Below are 17,040 nucleotides of genomic sequence, written 5' to 3'. Positions count from 1 at the left end.
TGAGCAACGGTTTCTCACAGCTTCTCATTCTCTCACGCTCTCACGCGCTCGCTCGCTCACCGCCGTGCGGCACAATCTCTCAAATTAATGCACCATCATCATTCGTTGGGCCATTTTCCGGCCGCGGAGAAATTTTCCGGCCGCGGATCCGCAGGAACCGTCGGGCGTCGGGTGGTTTGGAGAAGAACTGTGTGCGCCAAGGCTTCTTCACCACCAACAGCTGTTCACTTTGACATTTGAACATCTCGCGAACTCGCCCGTCACATGTGATTCTCTCTCTCGCACACACGCTCACAGGAAGCCGTTCTGGCGAGAATCTGGAGATTCGTTTTCAATTTTGCACAAGCGAAATCCTTTCTGTGTCATCTCCGCACGATAACCCCGGCGAGCAACGAAAGCCAGTCGCCGCCGCCATCCGGAGACAAATTGCTAAGCATCATGTCTAATTTGCACTTCAACATCGTCAGAGCATGCTGTGGGGCAGGGAGGCGTTTACAAGGCACTGCACTTGGACTTGATGCAACCCTGGGGACGACGACGACGGATGAGCAGCGAACTGTGTCTTTCCATGTTACACTTCGTCGTTCAAGGGTTCGGGGGGGGCCACTCCTGGGCAAGGTAATGAGCACAGCAACATCGCACACATTCTTTTCAGGAAGTTTCCAGGAGCACCAATTAACGAAGTGAATCAACAATTTCTAAACAAAGCCTTTTTGAAAACTGGATTACTTGCACAACACAGATAGCTTTTGATAAGGATAATAATCGGAATCTGTTTTTATTAAAACCAACATATGAGTTATATCTAAAAGTACAAATAATTGGAGCATAAAAGCATTAGCCGTATTTGCTTATGATAATCTGGATATGTTTTACGCAAAAACTGAATCCCATTTAGAGGCCATAAAATAAACACCCGATAAATTAAGTTACCGTCAAATATGTACGTTGTGATAGTTTACTTTAATCATCCAAATTAATTAATAAAACAAAAATAAAGCGAAGCCAAGCAAAAAACGTTGCAAATTATGCGGCGCTCGGGACATTGAATTAATGAATGGCCCGGAAAGTGTATAAAATTATAATCCATCATTCGAAACGAACCGAAAGAGCAACAGAGACAGAGAGAGAGCGGGTTGTAAATTTACTTTTACTTTCAAAACATTCCGAACTAAGTTATATGAAACGCGGTGCGCCGATTTGTCGCAACAAACTGGAGAAGAACACGTCCCTTGTGAGTTGCCAGTCGGGTGGCGATGGGGTTAAATGACACATTCTGGGGTCTAAAATTAGCATTGGCACCAGGCAAGTCCAAAAGGCCCGCTGGAACAAAATATTTGCCGCCGGAAAGCCGGCGTGTAACATTAATGCTTGTCGTCGTCGTCGTCGTTCCATATTCCCGGGTGCGCCGCTTCCGAGATTATTGCTGTGGCTTCCCATCCGTTCTTCGGATCCCCGTTTTATGTTTCGCCTTCCGCTTTGTGTGGCCCCAAACATGTTTTCGGTCGGTTCCTCTGTTACGTTCGGAGGTGGCAGGTGCACAGGAGTCATCGGTCGTTGATTGGGATCCCTTTTTTTTGCTCTCCGTTGTTGCAAATTAACCAGTTTTGAATGTAATGCACTCGGAGCTACACAAGAGCAGCCCGCCCGTTGCGATCTAATTCCGATTCTATCCGGATTCCAGCGGGGAAGAAATTATTCGCCGAATTAAACACAGATGTGAGGCTCGCCGAAAATGGCAAACTTTTCGCAAAGCCCGCTCGGCGGTACAGTTATGCTAGGGTTTAGGCGATTGTTTGCCATTTTTCCGTTCGTTTCCCCGGTGCCAGATGACATGCAAAACGGGGAACGACGGTGCGCTCAATTAGCGGTCCGGATGGTTTGATGTGACTCGTGGCCAAAAATCGGTCGGTCGGAAAATCTGCAACGCGGCCGCCGGTCGGTTATGGTCGAATGGATTTTTCCTTTCATTTTGCAATCGCCCAGGGGAAAGAAAAATGGTGGTAAAATCTGCCGAACGCGCGCCGATTGTCACGGTCGAAGAAAAACGGGATCGGACCCCCGCCCGGGGCCGCAACAACGGAGGGAAAGGCAATTGCCAGCCAGTGAGCGCCTCCTAATGTGGGTATTATTTATCTGGAGCAATTAATACGAATCGGAAGCCCACCCCCGGGGCGGGGGTCCCAAAAATAGAGAAGAAGCTACGTCAGCTCAGTCCGATTACCGATTCAACTTCGTCCACGTGGGGTGTGGGCGTTGGCGATCTTCGGCACCGGCACTCGATTTCCAAACTTTCTCACCTTCAAACATCAACCCGTACAGCAATTGCTCCACGGTGGGGCTCCGCGGCTTTATTGCGACCCCCGATCCCCGTCCGCATATGCAGCGCCACAAATTGGGTTTCGGTGAACGCATTTTAATGGCACACAGTTTGTTTTCCCTGGTTCCCCACAAGCCAGGCCGACCGGAACCGGGGCCGACCGGATGCCGAGACATTGACAGGCGGCCTCTAGGGAGGGGCGTAACTCGTGCTGCCGAACTCGTTCCGCGGGCTCCGTTTTTAATGTTGCCATTTATAATCGCTCGGCTGGCTGGCTGGCAACCTGGTCGGATGTGAAGGCGAAAAAATGGCAATTTAAAGGAATGCACTTCGCGATAAGACCAGATAAGAGGCGGAATTGAAGATCTAACAACATAACGCCATCGTGCTCGGCAAACGGTTCGGCTCGGGTGCCGATGGCCACGGGAGATGATTCTCTCAAGCGCAGATTGACACCGCCGTGGCGATGAAAGGCCGCGCAAATGAGAGACCCGTTAATGAATGAATCCGCCAGAAAGCCCCATTATCGGGCCGCGGAGCGCTTATCGGAAGTGGTGTGACCGCCGGCCGCCGAAATCGACTGTTGTTTCCGATCACTTAGCATATTTCGGATGTCCAATTTCGCTTCGGATGCTTTCGATTCGCCGAAATTGCTCTAAATCCGGTGGTGGCCAGCGAAGCTCGTTTTTCGCTGAGCACGCCGGCCGCTTCCAACCCCCCCAACCACTGCTCTGCTGCTAATGCTCTGCTAATGCCGCCGGTTGGCGGTGCATTTCGAGTTTCGATCGACGATGATTAGCCGGTTTTTTCTCCGGTTCGATATTTCGATTTTCCCGATTTGTTTTAGTGGCCACTGCTGTTGAAATTGCAGTTTGCGTTTTACGATTTCTGGTGCTTTCGATGCCAACTTTCGACTCCTTTCTATCGCTTCGCTCCTAAAAGCCGGTTTATGGTCCGATCGGCGGGGGAAGATTTTTTTATGGATCAAGCCTTATAAAAATCGATCACGCCAAAGGGGGACCATCATCGGATGCAACTTGATCCGTTGCAGGGCGCTTGAAGGGCTAAGTGACTCCGCCGGTCACCACCACAGACCGGAAGGAAGTCACCGGTTGCAGTTGGGGCCGGGGGGACGAGTGACGCATAGGTCGCATCATTAAACTCCCATTCGGTCGAGGGGGGTCCACACACGGCGGCCCACCGTCGGGTCGGTCGGGAAAACAGATGGTTACCGGCTCTCGGGTCGGTTCTGCCTCTCTCGCTCTCGGCGGAAGAGAAAGCATGGCCCGCCGTTAGGGACCCCGGGGGCGGAAAAGAGAGGGCCCTCCAGCATAACCGGTAGCGCACGACGAAAATCGAACGGCGAGAAGCATGCGCGATTGCGTTCCGTCCCAAAATCGCCGTCATCATGTCTGGTGTCCGCATTTGGGGTCTCTCTCGCTCTCTCTCTCTCTCTCTCGTATTCCGGCTTTCCTCGGGTTGTCTTCGGGTTTCGGCTGAAATTTTCTTTACACTCACCGACCGTCGTCTCACGCGGTGTCGTCGCGAGAGTGACCGAGAAACCGAACCGCCGAGCCGTGGCCAGCCAGCCAGCCAGCCAGAAGCAGTCTGCCAGCAGTCGGGCTTGTCATACTGAAATCGTTTTCGCAGCAACGCGCAAGTGACTTGGCCAACCGAAAATTCAAAGACCACAGCGAGACAGACAGACAGATAGCAAAAGCAGCGCCGATCCGTGTGATGAAGTGTGATCCTTTCCTCGCGACCCAAGTGATCAAAGCAAACTGAGATTGTTAAATGGTTGACAGCCATCCTGCTGCTGCTGCTGGGCGTGAGTCGAACCAAGCCAAGTGTCAACCAACCTTATGATATGCGCCAAAAAATCGCTCGGAACTGAAAGCTAGAACTTATAAACACGATCAGAAAAAAGCCCTTCGCCCGCTGGAAAGGTCGCTGGAAAAGTCGAAAAAAGGGCTGCACCAAACGGAAAAAAGGACCAGCATAACGTCATCCGAGCAAGAGCGAGCGACCGACCGACCGCGAGATAGAGTGAGAGTAAGAGTCGTGAGATAGTTCGTTGCGAGTGTGTGTTGGCCGTTTTTCTTCGAGGATATAATCAGGTGTGACAACGAGCAAGAGACTTTCGACGTGGTTCCTGAATCTGATCCTGACATTGTTACGTTACGCATTAGTTGTAAGTCGCCATTCAACGTATACCATTTAGCCTGTAACGCGTGTATCCAAACCAAAGCTCGTGTTTTCCCGTGGAAAACCACAGTAGGCTGAGCCGCAAACGGCACGAACCTTAATGCAACGCGACAGCATTCGAAAACATTAGCAGCATCGGCATTTTCCAACCGGCCGCCGGTCGGGAAAAGTGTGTCAAAAGCTCGACAAAGCTCCGCCGTAAATCTCCGGAAAAGAAACGGAGCGCAAGGATTGCGAAATAGTTACTCCCTTCGCACGGACATCGATCCCAAGGCGGTGTGTGCCAGTGTGACAAGTGCGGTAAGTGGTGTGCGTGCGTGTCTGTGAAAGTGAGACACGCTCACCGTGAGAGAGCCGTCACTCTCACGTTCGATAAACTCGCTCCTCGCCGCAAGGATCACCGCTCCCCGAAGTTTGGAGAGAGAGTCGGTTCGGTGTCGGTCGGTCGCTGGCACCGTTTTCACGTCCAGAACGAGGCTAGTGGACCCGTCTCGGTGTCACTGTGTTAGTCGTGAGCGAAAAAGTGCACAGACAGGACACACATTCGCGGGTGTGCGGGTCCCTTATCGACCTTCCCTAAGCTCAGCCAGCCAGGAGTGCCAGCAAAACTGCAAATTTAAACACTATCCTGCAGCGTCAAGCGTTAAGCACAAATCTTCGCCCAGTTCCGGTATCCGACGCCTTCGTTGCATTCGTATCCGTGTCGGAGAGGTTGAGAAGCAAAACCGCGACCGCTCGAGGGACGCATGGAGCAGGATCAGGTGGCTCCGGTTGAGGTGAACGGTGGCGGGGAGCAGCACGAGCAGCACGAGGACGGAGGGATCGATCTCGGTGGTGGTGGAGCCGGATCCGACGGACCGCCGAGTATCCTCGGGGTCGGTCCGCCGAGCCCGCTAACCGGGTGTTATCTGTTGATCATCATCGGCGAGCCACACTCGCAGGACCATAAGGATATTATCCTCCAACGGCTCATCAAAGGTAAGTGGCCGGTTCGGCCCCCATTTGTCACCCGCTCAGGGACGTAATCGGTCAACAGAGATTAGCGCGGCACGTGGCGCGGTGTTAGTGGCCGGAAGTTACCTCATTACGTCACGTCAGAATTAAGGCGAAAAAAGTGGCGAAGAAGCCGCAGAGAAAAGAAAGGTGGTGGCGTGAAAAGAAACCCGTATCTGTCCGTCGTCGTCCGCCGCCTTCAATTAGCGATTGGATGTCGTAAAACCGACGGAAAGATTATCCTGTTCGAGTCCTTGGGGTGCCGAAAGAAACCAGAGTTGTGCCGATCGTTAGCAATTAATTACATCATCCTTGGCACCTAGCACCACCATTACCACCATGGCCATCGCCAGCAGGTCCGGTGGCGAGACCCACCCGTTGGAGTTCCGTCGGAAATCTGCATGTTTTCGGGAAATAATGGTTTTCGGCCAGACATAGACCTTTTTTGGGACAGGCCTCCCCTTGGATCCCCCTTGGAGTCCAAGTCATTCACGTCCATTGCCATGGGATTAGGGGTTGGCTGGCTGTACCATATCGTGACGGCGCTGAAAGCATAGGCAAATATTAGCACAGGACCGTGGGCCAGTCACGCGGCGATGCGGGCTTCAACGGATGAGGGACACACGCTGGTGCCGTCGGCTACCCGACAGCAAAAAAGCGTCTGGAGGATATTGGAGGACATGGTGTCGTTTCTTCAGTTGCCATTCTGTATGCACTGTGATAAATTACATCATTTTGAACTATGGACATTTTTATAAATATGGGAACAGGGCACTGATGAAAAGCTCAACCAGACAAAATTCTTTGCTAACATAGTGAGATGGTTTTCTCACCAATAAAATAAAGCTTTATTCAATAAAGCTCAAGGAGAATGTTTACGAATAGAGCGAAATAATGTGTTATTTCCATTTTCTTTATGCTACTGTCAAAATGTTGACCAACACTTCATTTTATGAGTAATTATGATGCAAAAGAGCTCTAAAATTAGTAGCTGCTCTTTAGGCAAAGAAAGCTTCTGAGATGAGATGAGACGATTGTGAGAAAGATGAGATTATTGCCACTTCTCACAGCGAGACAGGAACCTCAGCTTACTTAAGTCTTGAACGTAAGAGAAATGGCTACTTGGGCGTGCTTTCAATTTTAAAATAACTACTTCACGATTACTTCGTCCGAGGAATTTATCGCTGAATGTGCCATCAAGGAAGGATCTTCCACAATTTAACGAAAGACACCTTGCACTCGCATCAATGCCCGAACGTTTACAATCTCCCCAAGAAAAGCTTCCGGTAGATTAACGTTGAATGCCGAATTCCTTGGAAAAGCCTCCGGAACGGAATGCCGAAGAAGGATCACTTTAATCATCGTGTGAAAAATGGCATCCCATTCGTCTGACGACTCGGGTATTTAGTGAACTCGGGCTCGGTCGTCATCGTTTTGCGGTGAAGGAGAGAAAAATTTACCATTCCACTTCACTTTCCTCACAGGAATTCCCGCAGCAATAGCGTGGTGGTGCTGTTATGCCCATTCATCCTGTTGTTGTGTTTGTGTCTTTCAGCGTATTCTTGGCGCAGAGAAAACGGAACACTCCTTCCAGACGGACGGCTTGATGGATGAAAAGTTCGAATAAAATGCCTGCCGCTCCTGCTGGGTGAGCCGGCCGGTAGGATCAAAGGAAGGAGAACCCGTTTGGCGTAGCATTTAAATGGGCCCCCGGTTTGAGTTGCACAAACTGTGTTTGCACTTACTGTGCTGTTGTGCTATTTGCCACCAACACTTTCGCGTGAACTCGTCTCCCCCCGGTGGCCGTTTCGTTGGAACACTCCGATTTGTTCGCCTCTTCTGGCTCGCCGGAAACGGAAAGACGGCAGAAACCATAATAATCAATTCTGCCTCGGCTCACCCGGTCCTGCAGCAGGACCCCAACGATTCGTTATTTCGCTCCTATCCTAGGCTAGGCGCCCGTGGCCAGGGAAGGGAACATTAAAATGCTTCACAAGGAAACAAAAGCATTCCGGGGTGTAATTTCAGAACAGAGGGTGGGTGTTCCCAGTAAACGGCATGCCCTCGGTTTGCAGGAAGAGTTTTCGCTTTCCATCTCGTTTTCCTTGGGACAATAAAACGGCCGTTGTTGCCATCCCGGAGGTGACAAAACGTAGCACGCCGACGGGAGACAAACTAATCCGGCAGATCCTTACGGCTCCGGAGGGCTTCCGGTTGACGGCCAAAAGTTGAAGCCTATCATGTTTTCCCACAGGAAAATGCCCTTCCCCCGTCCCCAAATTTGTGTTCCGTTTCGCGGCGGAACATCGGAACGATCGTGATTGTGGCCGACGACGAGCCACCTCGATTGAATCGATAGAGTCCCCCGGAGTTCTATTTTCGGAGCATAAAATGGTGCCGCGAGGCCGGTCGATTATACGCAATGCTGTTTTCGTGTCACCGGCGTCATCTGCGGTCACCGGTGCCGGAACAGGAAGCGCAGCGGGCAATGCGTTTGGCGTGTGACATGCGACCAGGACGCGGCTTTTGTAGGATATCCACGGGGGTAGGGAAAATGTCAAAATCGAGAGCCACGATCGGACCGGGAGCGATGTTTGATAATTTATGAACGTGCCGTGGGAACGGTTCCTGAAAAGCCGGGCCGGGGCTTTTTGGGTCACTCAGTTCCGCTCATTTCTCAGCTGCGAAAAAGTTCCGAAAACGTATCGGAACACGTGCAAACCTCGCTCGGTCTGTAGTGGTCTCAAGGATGTTTGAATTGGCCTCGAGTCGGTCGGTTCGCTGAATGCAGCGGAAAGCCTTCGCTCGAAGGCTTCGAAATGGCCGCCGGAAGTTGCGTCATCGTTGCGTTGCGGCAACCAGCTTCTGCTTGGGAATGGTCGTACAGTACAACCCACAAGGCGGAGAGAACCCGGAAGCAATTCAACACAGATTGGGACGAAGAATCTAGTAATTGAAAGCAGTGGTGTAATCATCACCGTAAACTCGTCGACAATTAAACGATATGGGATCGGGAACCGTCTAGGCGTGTTTGCGGTTTGCCAGGGATCCGTCTAATCCAGGCCCGGAAAACATCAAACCGCAAACGAGAAGTGGCGCCTTAGCTCGTTAAGTGCAATCATTACCGGAGTGGTCGGCGAGTGGCTCCATAAAGAAATGGCAGGCACTGGCGAAAAATTTTATGGACCCCGCTGGTGGGTAAGGGCCACTCGCCCGTCTTCGATATCCTGGCGACTCCCGATTAGCACGCTGGCTGCGGTCCAACGTCGGGGCCAAGATTTCTAGAGCCCTTCCACGCCCTGTCCACACCTCCCCGCCACGGCCACCGTCAACCCGATCAACGCGAGCTTCCGAATGCGGGCAGAAGTTTGTGCGCAAACGCGCCACAATGCTGTTTTCCGGCATCATTTCGTGTTTTTTGTGGTGTTTTCCTCTACCGTGTCTCGAGCTCGGTGGTGTTGCTTTCTTGTCACAGCCCACCTGTTCCTGTTCCACCGGCCCACCGGTTCCTGGGTGGTGAGCTTTCTCGGGATGCCTTAAATAATCCACTGGCAAAACGGGCTCTACATACGCGGGTTGCCTGAATTTTGCAACAATCCTCCCCATATTTGGCCATGCTAATCTTACTGAGCTCGCGAACATACAGGACACAGGTTTCTCTGAAAAGCCGCACGGGGGGTTTTGGAACCCGCCAGGGTAGGGCTGGGCAGGGTATAATCATAAAACGATTTGAATCAGACATGCAATCAGCTGGCAAACCCGTGAAGGCTCGACCAGCTGATGACGGCGGATTACGGACCGCAGACCTCATTTTCTGACAGAGCTTTCGGAGAGCCAACCAATCTGACCCGTCGGGCCACACTCTTATCATGGGGGCCGCACGCCATCACGGTTGGCTTGTTTGTTGGCGCGCACCAGCATTCCAACACGGCACCCAGCAGGACCTAGCATGCCTTTCAGAGGGAAGTTCAAAAAAAGCTCCACACTGGCAGAGTGCTCATTTAAAATTCATGGCCTGGCCACACGGAGCGGGGGGCCTAAGGATATTTTTCGTATCGCTCGTACGTACGTGAGTTAGTTGTATTTAAAAGGAAAACCATCGTTCCTCTTATACGGCCGTACAACGATCGGATAGCGTGCCGGAATAATTATATACCGGGCTGGCCACGGGGTGGGCCCCAAAAATATTTCCCACCGCACCGCGCCGAATTACGTCACGCGGTTGAAGCGGAGTTTTGAGAAAAACGGAAGGTCCACGGAAGGTTTTGGAGGTCCTTTTGCCTATACCTTGGAACCCCCCATCAATTATGCTGGCCGGGGTCGATGCCGGGGGTCATACCGCTCCGTTTACGGTGAAAAAGGCCGCCACCGCCGCCGGCGTGTTGAAGTGAGTAGGGTCCAGAGGCCCATAAAATGGGGTAAAAATGGGGCTTTCAATTTGATTTTGAAACTCGTTGCAATTCCGATGTGCGGTGATTAACATTTCATAACGAACCATTCCGTGGTGCGTAAAAACTGTGAACTCGAGGCTCGTTTTGTGCCGTGTGCCTCGAGTGGGGCCTGGCTTAACAGCATCGAAATGCACATCCGGACACACGATGGGTCGAGCTTAGAACATAACGTGTTCCGGTGCTTATAGAGCACAAATTCCGGTCGGGCACCGTGAACCCATACCCATAAACACTTCGGTAGTCGTAGTAGGCTATTTGGTGATTGGAAGCGCCGCATAGCAACGGGGTCCGCATCGAGAAAGCACTTCCCTAGTGGCCCGCGGCGACATAGGCAGACATAAATAATAAACTGCGAACTGAGGGCTGCCCAAAAATAACACTCGGTGCCAAAAAAGCCGGTTCCATAGAAGGCGCTCGCGCCAGACAGGTTGTATCGATTTTCGGCGTTCGGCCGAATTAACGACGGACGAAAAAAAAAAACGGACAACATCCTCAACATCACGGCGCTACTTAAGAAGAGTCGCCCACGGGGCGGCCAGAGATTATCACCGAAAATGTCACCCGAAACACGACTTTTCCCCGGAGTAATTGTTTTTCGGTGTAACCGGCCGGTCGGTGGAGAAAATTTTCTGACTGTTCTATTTTTGGCCTCGAGGGCCGAAAGTTTCCGCGGGTTATTTTACAGAACAGGATAGAACTTTGAGAGACAAGCAACCATTACGCGTTCATTATGCGTGTGGTTGGTTTCGGAAAGCGGATAAAATGAAGCCGTTCCCGGTTGCTCCGATAGCGCCGTCGGCGTTTTTGGCAGCGATCCGTGTTTACCGTTCAATTTATCACTTCAAGGATCTCGCTTGTGGTAATCCGCACTCTATCTCCTGGGCGAAGCTTTCGCGCCGTTGACAAGCTTTTGCGACGGAGAGCGGCTGGGGGCCAATATTGGGACACTAATTAGAGACGATGATGATGGATCTAAATTTACGGCACTCTGACGGCGCGCTTTAATTCGCCCGATGGCCCGATGTGTCAGCTTCGTTGTCATTTGCAAATTAGGACGTGTGTCACGGCAATCTTGATCGAGGGAGGCGCGTTGGGTGAATTAAAAACATGTTTGTTCCCGCTGGTTGCTATAAACAAGTCGGAAAGGTCTATTTAGACCGGAGTGGGCCGTATAGTTGCGTAACTACAGTAGGCGATTGCCAAATTCTCCGGAACCGCGTCCATGACATTGATTGGGTGCCTCTGTGCGCCGTTTTTGGGTGAAATCAAAACAAACTTCAACTACGATTTGCGTCACGTCCCGCGAATGGCAAAGCCAACAGACGATGTTTTCCGGACATGTGGGCTCCCGGCGGCGGCATGCGTTTGCCCGAGGGGTCCGTAAATTTTGTGTGCACTATTGATAAAACTACACATTACTCGCCGTAGCTGTAGCTCGGGAAAATGGTCGATTTGTGTAACGCAGTGACTTGCCAAAGCGTGGAAATTGGTTCCGCGAGTTCCATCTGCCGCCGAGGGCGGACTGGGTTCTGGGTTGTGTTTAACGGTTCGACTAGAAATTATGCAGAACCCTAACCCAACTGGGGGAGACTTGTGGGAGTCCAATATGTTTTGGCAGTTTGGCATGCAGAAGCGTAAATATATGCAGATTGGGGTCGAATTTTGACCCCCCGGGCGCCGGCGCCGGTCGGGTTGTTCGCGATTTTGCGAACATTTCCAACTCACAAACAAAACACATTTCAACAAAAACGCTTTCTTTAGCGTTCCGTTCCCTGCTTTGCTGACATTCGACCCTTCGCCCCACGGGGCCGGGTAATCATTGTTTTTTTGAAGCATGACAACGCGAATGGTTCAACGACCGACCGGAAAGCGGATATCAAATTGACAATCGGCTTCGTTTGGCGACCCGACAAAAAAAAGATTTGTGGCAGTTGGTCGGTGGTAATTGAATCTGGCGCCACAGACCATCAGGCGCGGTGCTGCGGTCGGTTCCGTGTGGCCCACATTGTGTACCATTAGCGAGGGAGAGAGCAAGCGGAACCTAGTTGGGGAATGGGTGGGCGGAGGTCCCTTATCGGGTTGCGTGAGGGTGCGTATCCTTGCGTCCGTTACGCAGACGGTGCTTTACGTAACAGCGTCTGGTGACCGGTTTTTGGGTCACATATTGATCTCCATTTAATCCACGTCTGAGACAGAGAGAGACAGAGCACGCTCTGAAGCTTCACTATCTGGCGTTCTCGATGCTTTTATTGGTTTAATGTTAGTTCAAAATCTAAATAATACTTTTGCAATTTTTATGGTAAAATTTGAAGTTTTTTTTGTAAATGTTAAGTTCTAATTCATGTCTGTTATAGGGAACTGCAGCTGTCACTTTGGTCGTATCCTTGGAGACACGGGTTGCTTAGTCAAAACTTTTCCGAACGATACTTTCACATACGGCTACTCTCTCTCTCTCTCTCGCTTCACTACTTCAGCCTTGAGCCATGTTAACATGGTTTTCCTTTCGGATCTACAATAACAAGATATGAAATATGGAAGGGATTTTGATAGCAGTCGGGGCGCGCTGTCCTTCCGAATGTAAAGTCGGATTACTTTCGTCCTTTGTTCCGATTCACAATTTTCGCCCTTTTATTAAATTTCCTGTTTGAAAACCACACAAAAGCGAACCCCCGATCCGAGCGGACCGTCTGTTGGGGAAAAACCTATGGAGTGGCCTTCTCGCAACGAAATAAGCCCTCGTCTTGGTCGCCTGGACTGTGCCGGGAAATCCGGTACGCATCGCGGTACGATGCCCACTGCGCTAATCTAATTAACGGAAGGAGTAATAAGCTTCGCGCTCGATCGGCGAGCGGCTTCATCAGAGACGCCTTTTTAGGCCCCAGGGCGGCGGCCAGGTCGCACGCACCAACAATTTCTCGAATTTCTCGCCACACGCACCACCTTGGCCCTCAAGGACCTTCTTACCGCTCTCGGAAAGCCATCCTCGGCTGGGGCGCGTTATTTATGGTCCTGGGTGCTTTCAATTGGCGACCCCTTTCGGCCGGCCGAGGATTAGTGCGGAGTAGTGTGCTTGAGGGCGCACAAGCTTATCCTATTTCGCGGTTGACTGATTTTGACGGTAGGAGCCGCCGCCACAAGTGGTTCACCGTTCCGACGGGTCCGCTCTAGGCTCCAAGGTTCTTGAAGGGCTTCTGCCCGCTGTTGTTCCGGTGGTGATAATTTGCCCGCCAAGCATTGCATAACAAACGAGCCCTTGGCCCGTGGCCTTCGACTTTCTGCGACTCTTTGTTAATGAATTATTAAATGTCATTTAAAACCACTCTCTTGTTAACTCTCAAAAACCAAACAAACGAACTGTAATACGTTACGTCTGTACGAAGGGTTTTTGTGGGATGCAGAAATGCATTTTTAATAACCCGGAGGTTATCGGTTTTCCAGGGTTGTGAATCTATTTGGTTTTGGTTCCGCCACACGCTGCACCGCCGGTCTGGTGAGTAATTGAAATCGTATCAGGAATACTGGCCCCGAAAACCACCAACTATTCGCCCATTAGAACCGGTTGAACGCACGATTGCATCGGTTGGGGTGGTGAACCAAAGGACCGGGACACGCTTGTCCCGGTGGGTGGCCCAACTGATACATTAATTACAAAATACATTAGAAGCCGAAAGACGAAGCCGCCGTTTTCGTCAGTGTCTGCCAGGTCGCCCGCCCGAAAATCTAAATGATATAAATCATCCATAAATCAATGATTGCGTGACCGGAAATATTTGTCGGAACCGGCGCGGGCCGGCGATGTTTTTATGCTTTATTAGAGTTTTTACCCAACACCGTAAACCCTTCCCGGCCGGCTTCCTTTCTTCTCGTTTTAGGTTCCCCCTTGACCGGAAAACGAAAGTCCGTGAGCGGAGGTGAATGAGTCACTTTAATTGTCGTTTGAAAACGTAGGGCTTGTTTTATGGACGGGAATGGCCATCGAATTACTTTATGAGAGGTTGCCGTTTGTGCCCCCAGAACCGGAGTCGTGTCGAGTTTCGGCTATAAATTGCGGTGCGAAATTAAAACGAAATGGACCACCTGCAGTCACGAGGATTACACGAGCCACCTAAGGGAGTGTAGAGTCAAAAAAGGACTGACAGCGGCGATGATAAATATCCTGACATGGTACCCTCCAAAAATACGTTCCGCGAGCGGCTCTTTCGTCGGCTTTTGTCGCTGCACATACTTCATTCTTCGAATTCTGCACCTTACATGACCACCTCCAACGCGAAGAGTGTTGTGCGCCCCTTCGGTCCGGATGATAATGCTATCGCTGGCACCCTGGAACTGAATCATCGTTAGGCAAACATTTTCTCAGCGTCGGCTTCAAGGGAGTCCCAAGCCGTGCTGAGACAATCAGAGTTTTGATTGGAAAACCCGATTTGGAGAAGCAAACTTGACGTCATGTCACGTTCATATACCCGGGGTCGGACCAGGGCCGGGCCGAGAGAATCACGTGTGTTGTTTGCCGAGTGAAATTGGTATTCACTGAGGCACTTCAAGCGGATTGGTTGCAATTGCGCCGACCAAACACTAACTCTTCTGGAATGAATCTGGTTTCTATACTTTTCCCAATTAAAACAAGACCTTAATGGGGGCCGATTTATAACTAATCACCGGCCATTTAGTCGATTTATTGCACACCGAAATTGCTCACTACAGAAAGTTGTTTGCGCTTAGTGGGCCAGTCGTTTTACCGTTTTCCGTTCACGCTGGACCGGGTTTCTAGCTTGAACTTATCGGTGGTAAACCTGGCTGGGTAAATAATACACTCATTGTCACGCTTGATCATATCTGGATCGCAATCGCAATCAATTGCGGACGCTCTAGGTGCTCCAGTCGCTGGTCGGTCGGGAAGGGTCTGCGCCATAAATATCTGATGATGTGGTGTGCTCATAAACGCACAGGACTTTCTCTGGGTCTCTCTCTCTCTCTCTCTCTCTCTGTCGCTTTCCCGTCCGGATCCATATATTTCGGTTTTCTCGTTTATGCTCTCGAAAGCCATAGCACACACATGTATATTGTATTTTCTCGCCCATCGATGTGATAGAAGAGAGATAGACGCACAGGTCGTACGAGACGACTTTCTTCGACCGGGGCTCGGTGATGTCATTTGGGTGACCTTCTTGGGTACGCCCGGTGTCGTCACCCAATCGAGACCAGCGCGCGCCAGCGTTTTGTCGACTCCGGGGCTGCTATACTGCGCTAAGGAATTGAAGAAGAAGTCACGTCCGATTGACGTGCTGGTGTGCCGATTCGATACAATACATCATTTTTCCCCTTTTGGAAAACACGACACGGCCGACAAGATACTGTTAGTTGAGTGGTAAAGTTCGCCCAAGAAAACCAATCTCGACCGATGGCCGCCAGCCATGAATTTACCCCGAGCAAATCGGTTTTAAAATAAATTAACCGACACACCGGTGCCACCGGCTATTAATTGCCCCAGAGGTCGATCGTCTCCCAGGAGGCCACTCCCAAGTTCCACGAAAAGGTAAAGGCTCTTTAAAGCACTTTGGCAACCGGAAGGAACCGGCTTCTCGCTGCGGGGATCACGCGATCCGACAGCACGCTTTCGGATGCTGCGCTCACCAGATAATTCGCCTCCAATCCTCCATCGCTCATTAATTATGCTAACCGGAGAATGAGATTACTTTGGAAAATTAAACTTATCAAACGGCGGAAAGACGGCGCAGCGCGCTGATCGACCGTACAGAGACCCCGACAGGTTCTGGTGCCGGTGATGGACACGGTAATTAATTGAATTGATTACACCGGTGTCGGGCCGGGCTGGGATGGCGAATAATTTGGTGCCCCAGTGACCGCAGAGCCCGAAGCCTCCGATCGGCGTCTAATAATATTTTCTGGCACCAAAAACCGGGGGCCGATCGATTTATTGCACGAAACACGAGACACGGTTTTGACATCAAATTTGATGGGTGTCACTCAAAGCTAATGCAAGCCATCAGCAGCGCTATCGAAGGCACCGTCAGCCAGAGGCTCGGGACCGCATCGTAGGACGACGAGGACGAGCTGAAGGAAAAGCCGGGAGAGATGGCCGCTAAAGCCGTGTCGGACTCGAGCTTCGTGCCGAACCCGTTGCAGTAATCTTCGTCGTTGCAGGTCTTGCAGCCCAGCACCTTGACCATCTTCCAGTTCGTCAAACCGCACAGATTGGCACGCTGCAGTGTGCAGCTTTTGACCGTGCCCGTTCGGTTGCCGTGGGCATTAGTGAGCCGCAGCTCGAAGCACACGAACTGATCGGCAGTTTGCAGCTCCCGGAACTGGGGGATGTTCGTGAGGCGCTCGAAATTGGCATGCACACTGTTGACCCGCTCGAGGCTGCACTCGATAAGCTCCTCGTTGTTGCCGCAAGTGTCCCAACCGCACTGGTGGCACCGTAGCGCTTCCGTGACTGCAGGAGAGGAAGCCAGGCAGTGGCCTGTGTAAATGAATCGCGAGCCTTTCCGATCGAGCTTACCGAACCAGCAGCGGCAGTAGACGAGCAACAGAAGGGTCAGCGTTCTCGGATCACGGCGAGCCATTTCTTGATCTTTCTTCACGGAACGATGATCAACCACTGAGTGGCCAGCACGTGAAAATCGAATCCCATCGCCAACCGCGACCGACGAGAAGAAAAACCGCAACAAGAGGTACGTGCTTCGGCACGGAAAAAATGATGGCCATGTCAGTTGCAGTTTGCTTACGTAAGAAAGGTATTTTATCAACATTGGAACCGCCGCTTGAATCGCAGTAGGCCGACAGCATAAAGTGACATCATCGCTAAGGAGAGGCGATTTATGCGGAAAGCGGAGCCATTTATTTTTGAAAGACTAACCCACTAAAATGGTCCCCTGTTTTGAAGCGAGTAGGTCATTAAATTTGTTTATTCTCTCCTTTTTACAGGCTTTCTGTCATGGAACGTCGGCGATTTCCATGTCGACCTGGAGGAGGAGCTGCATACCATCACGTTGCAGGCGCTGGAAGGCGACGAAGGAAAGCACGGTAAATGGAAACCCCCGTTCCCGTTTG

At 51.2% G+C, this 17,040-nt stretch overlaps 1 protein-coding gene across 1 annotated transcript in view; it reads left to right on the top strand.

Annotated features, from left to right (window-relative positions):
* The window catches only part of LOC131211609 (microtubule-associated protein futsch), a 44,715-nt gene that overhangs the window by 6,034 nt on the left and 21,641 nt on the right, over positions 1–17,040 (top strand). The window contains exons 2-3 of the mRNA XM_058205162.1: positions 5,266–5,503; positions 16,915–17,013. Coding sequence (XP_058061145.1) covers positions 5,266–5,503; positions 16,915–17,013 — 337 coding nt within the window. The remainder of the gene's footprint in view (positions 1–5,265; positions 5,504–16,914; positions 17,014–17,040) is intronic.

This window comes from Anopheles bellator, chromosome 2, assembly GCF_943735745.2.
Source record: "Anopheles bellator chromosome 2, idAnoBellAS_SP24_06.2, whole genome shotgun sequence".
Lineage (NCBI taxonomy): Eukaryota > Metazoa > Arthropoda > Insecta > Diptera > Culicidae > Anopheles > Anopheles bellator.
This window is presented reverse-complemented; position numbering and strand designations above follow the sequence as displayed.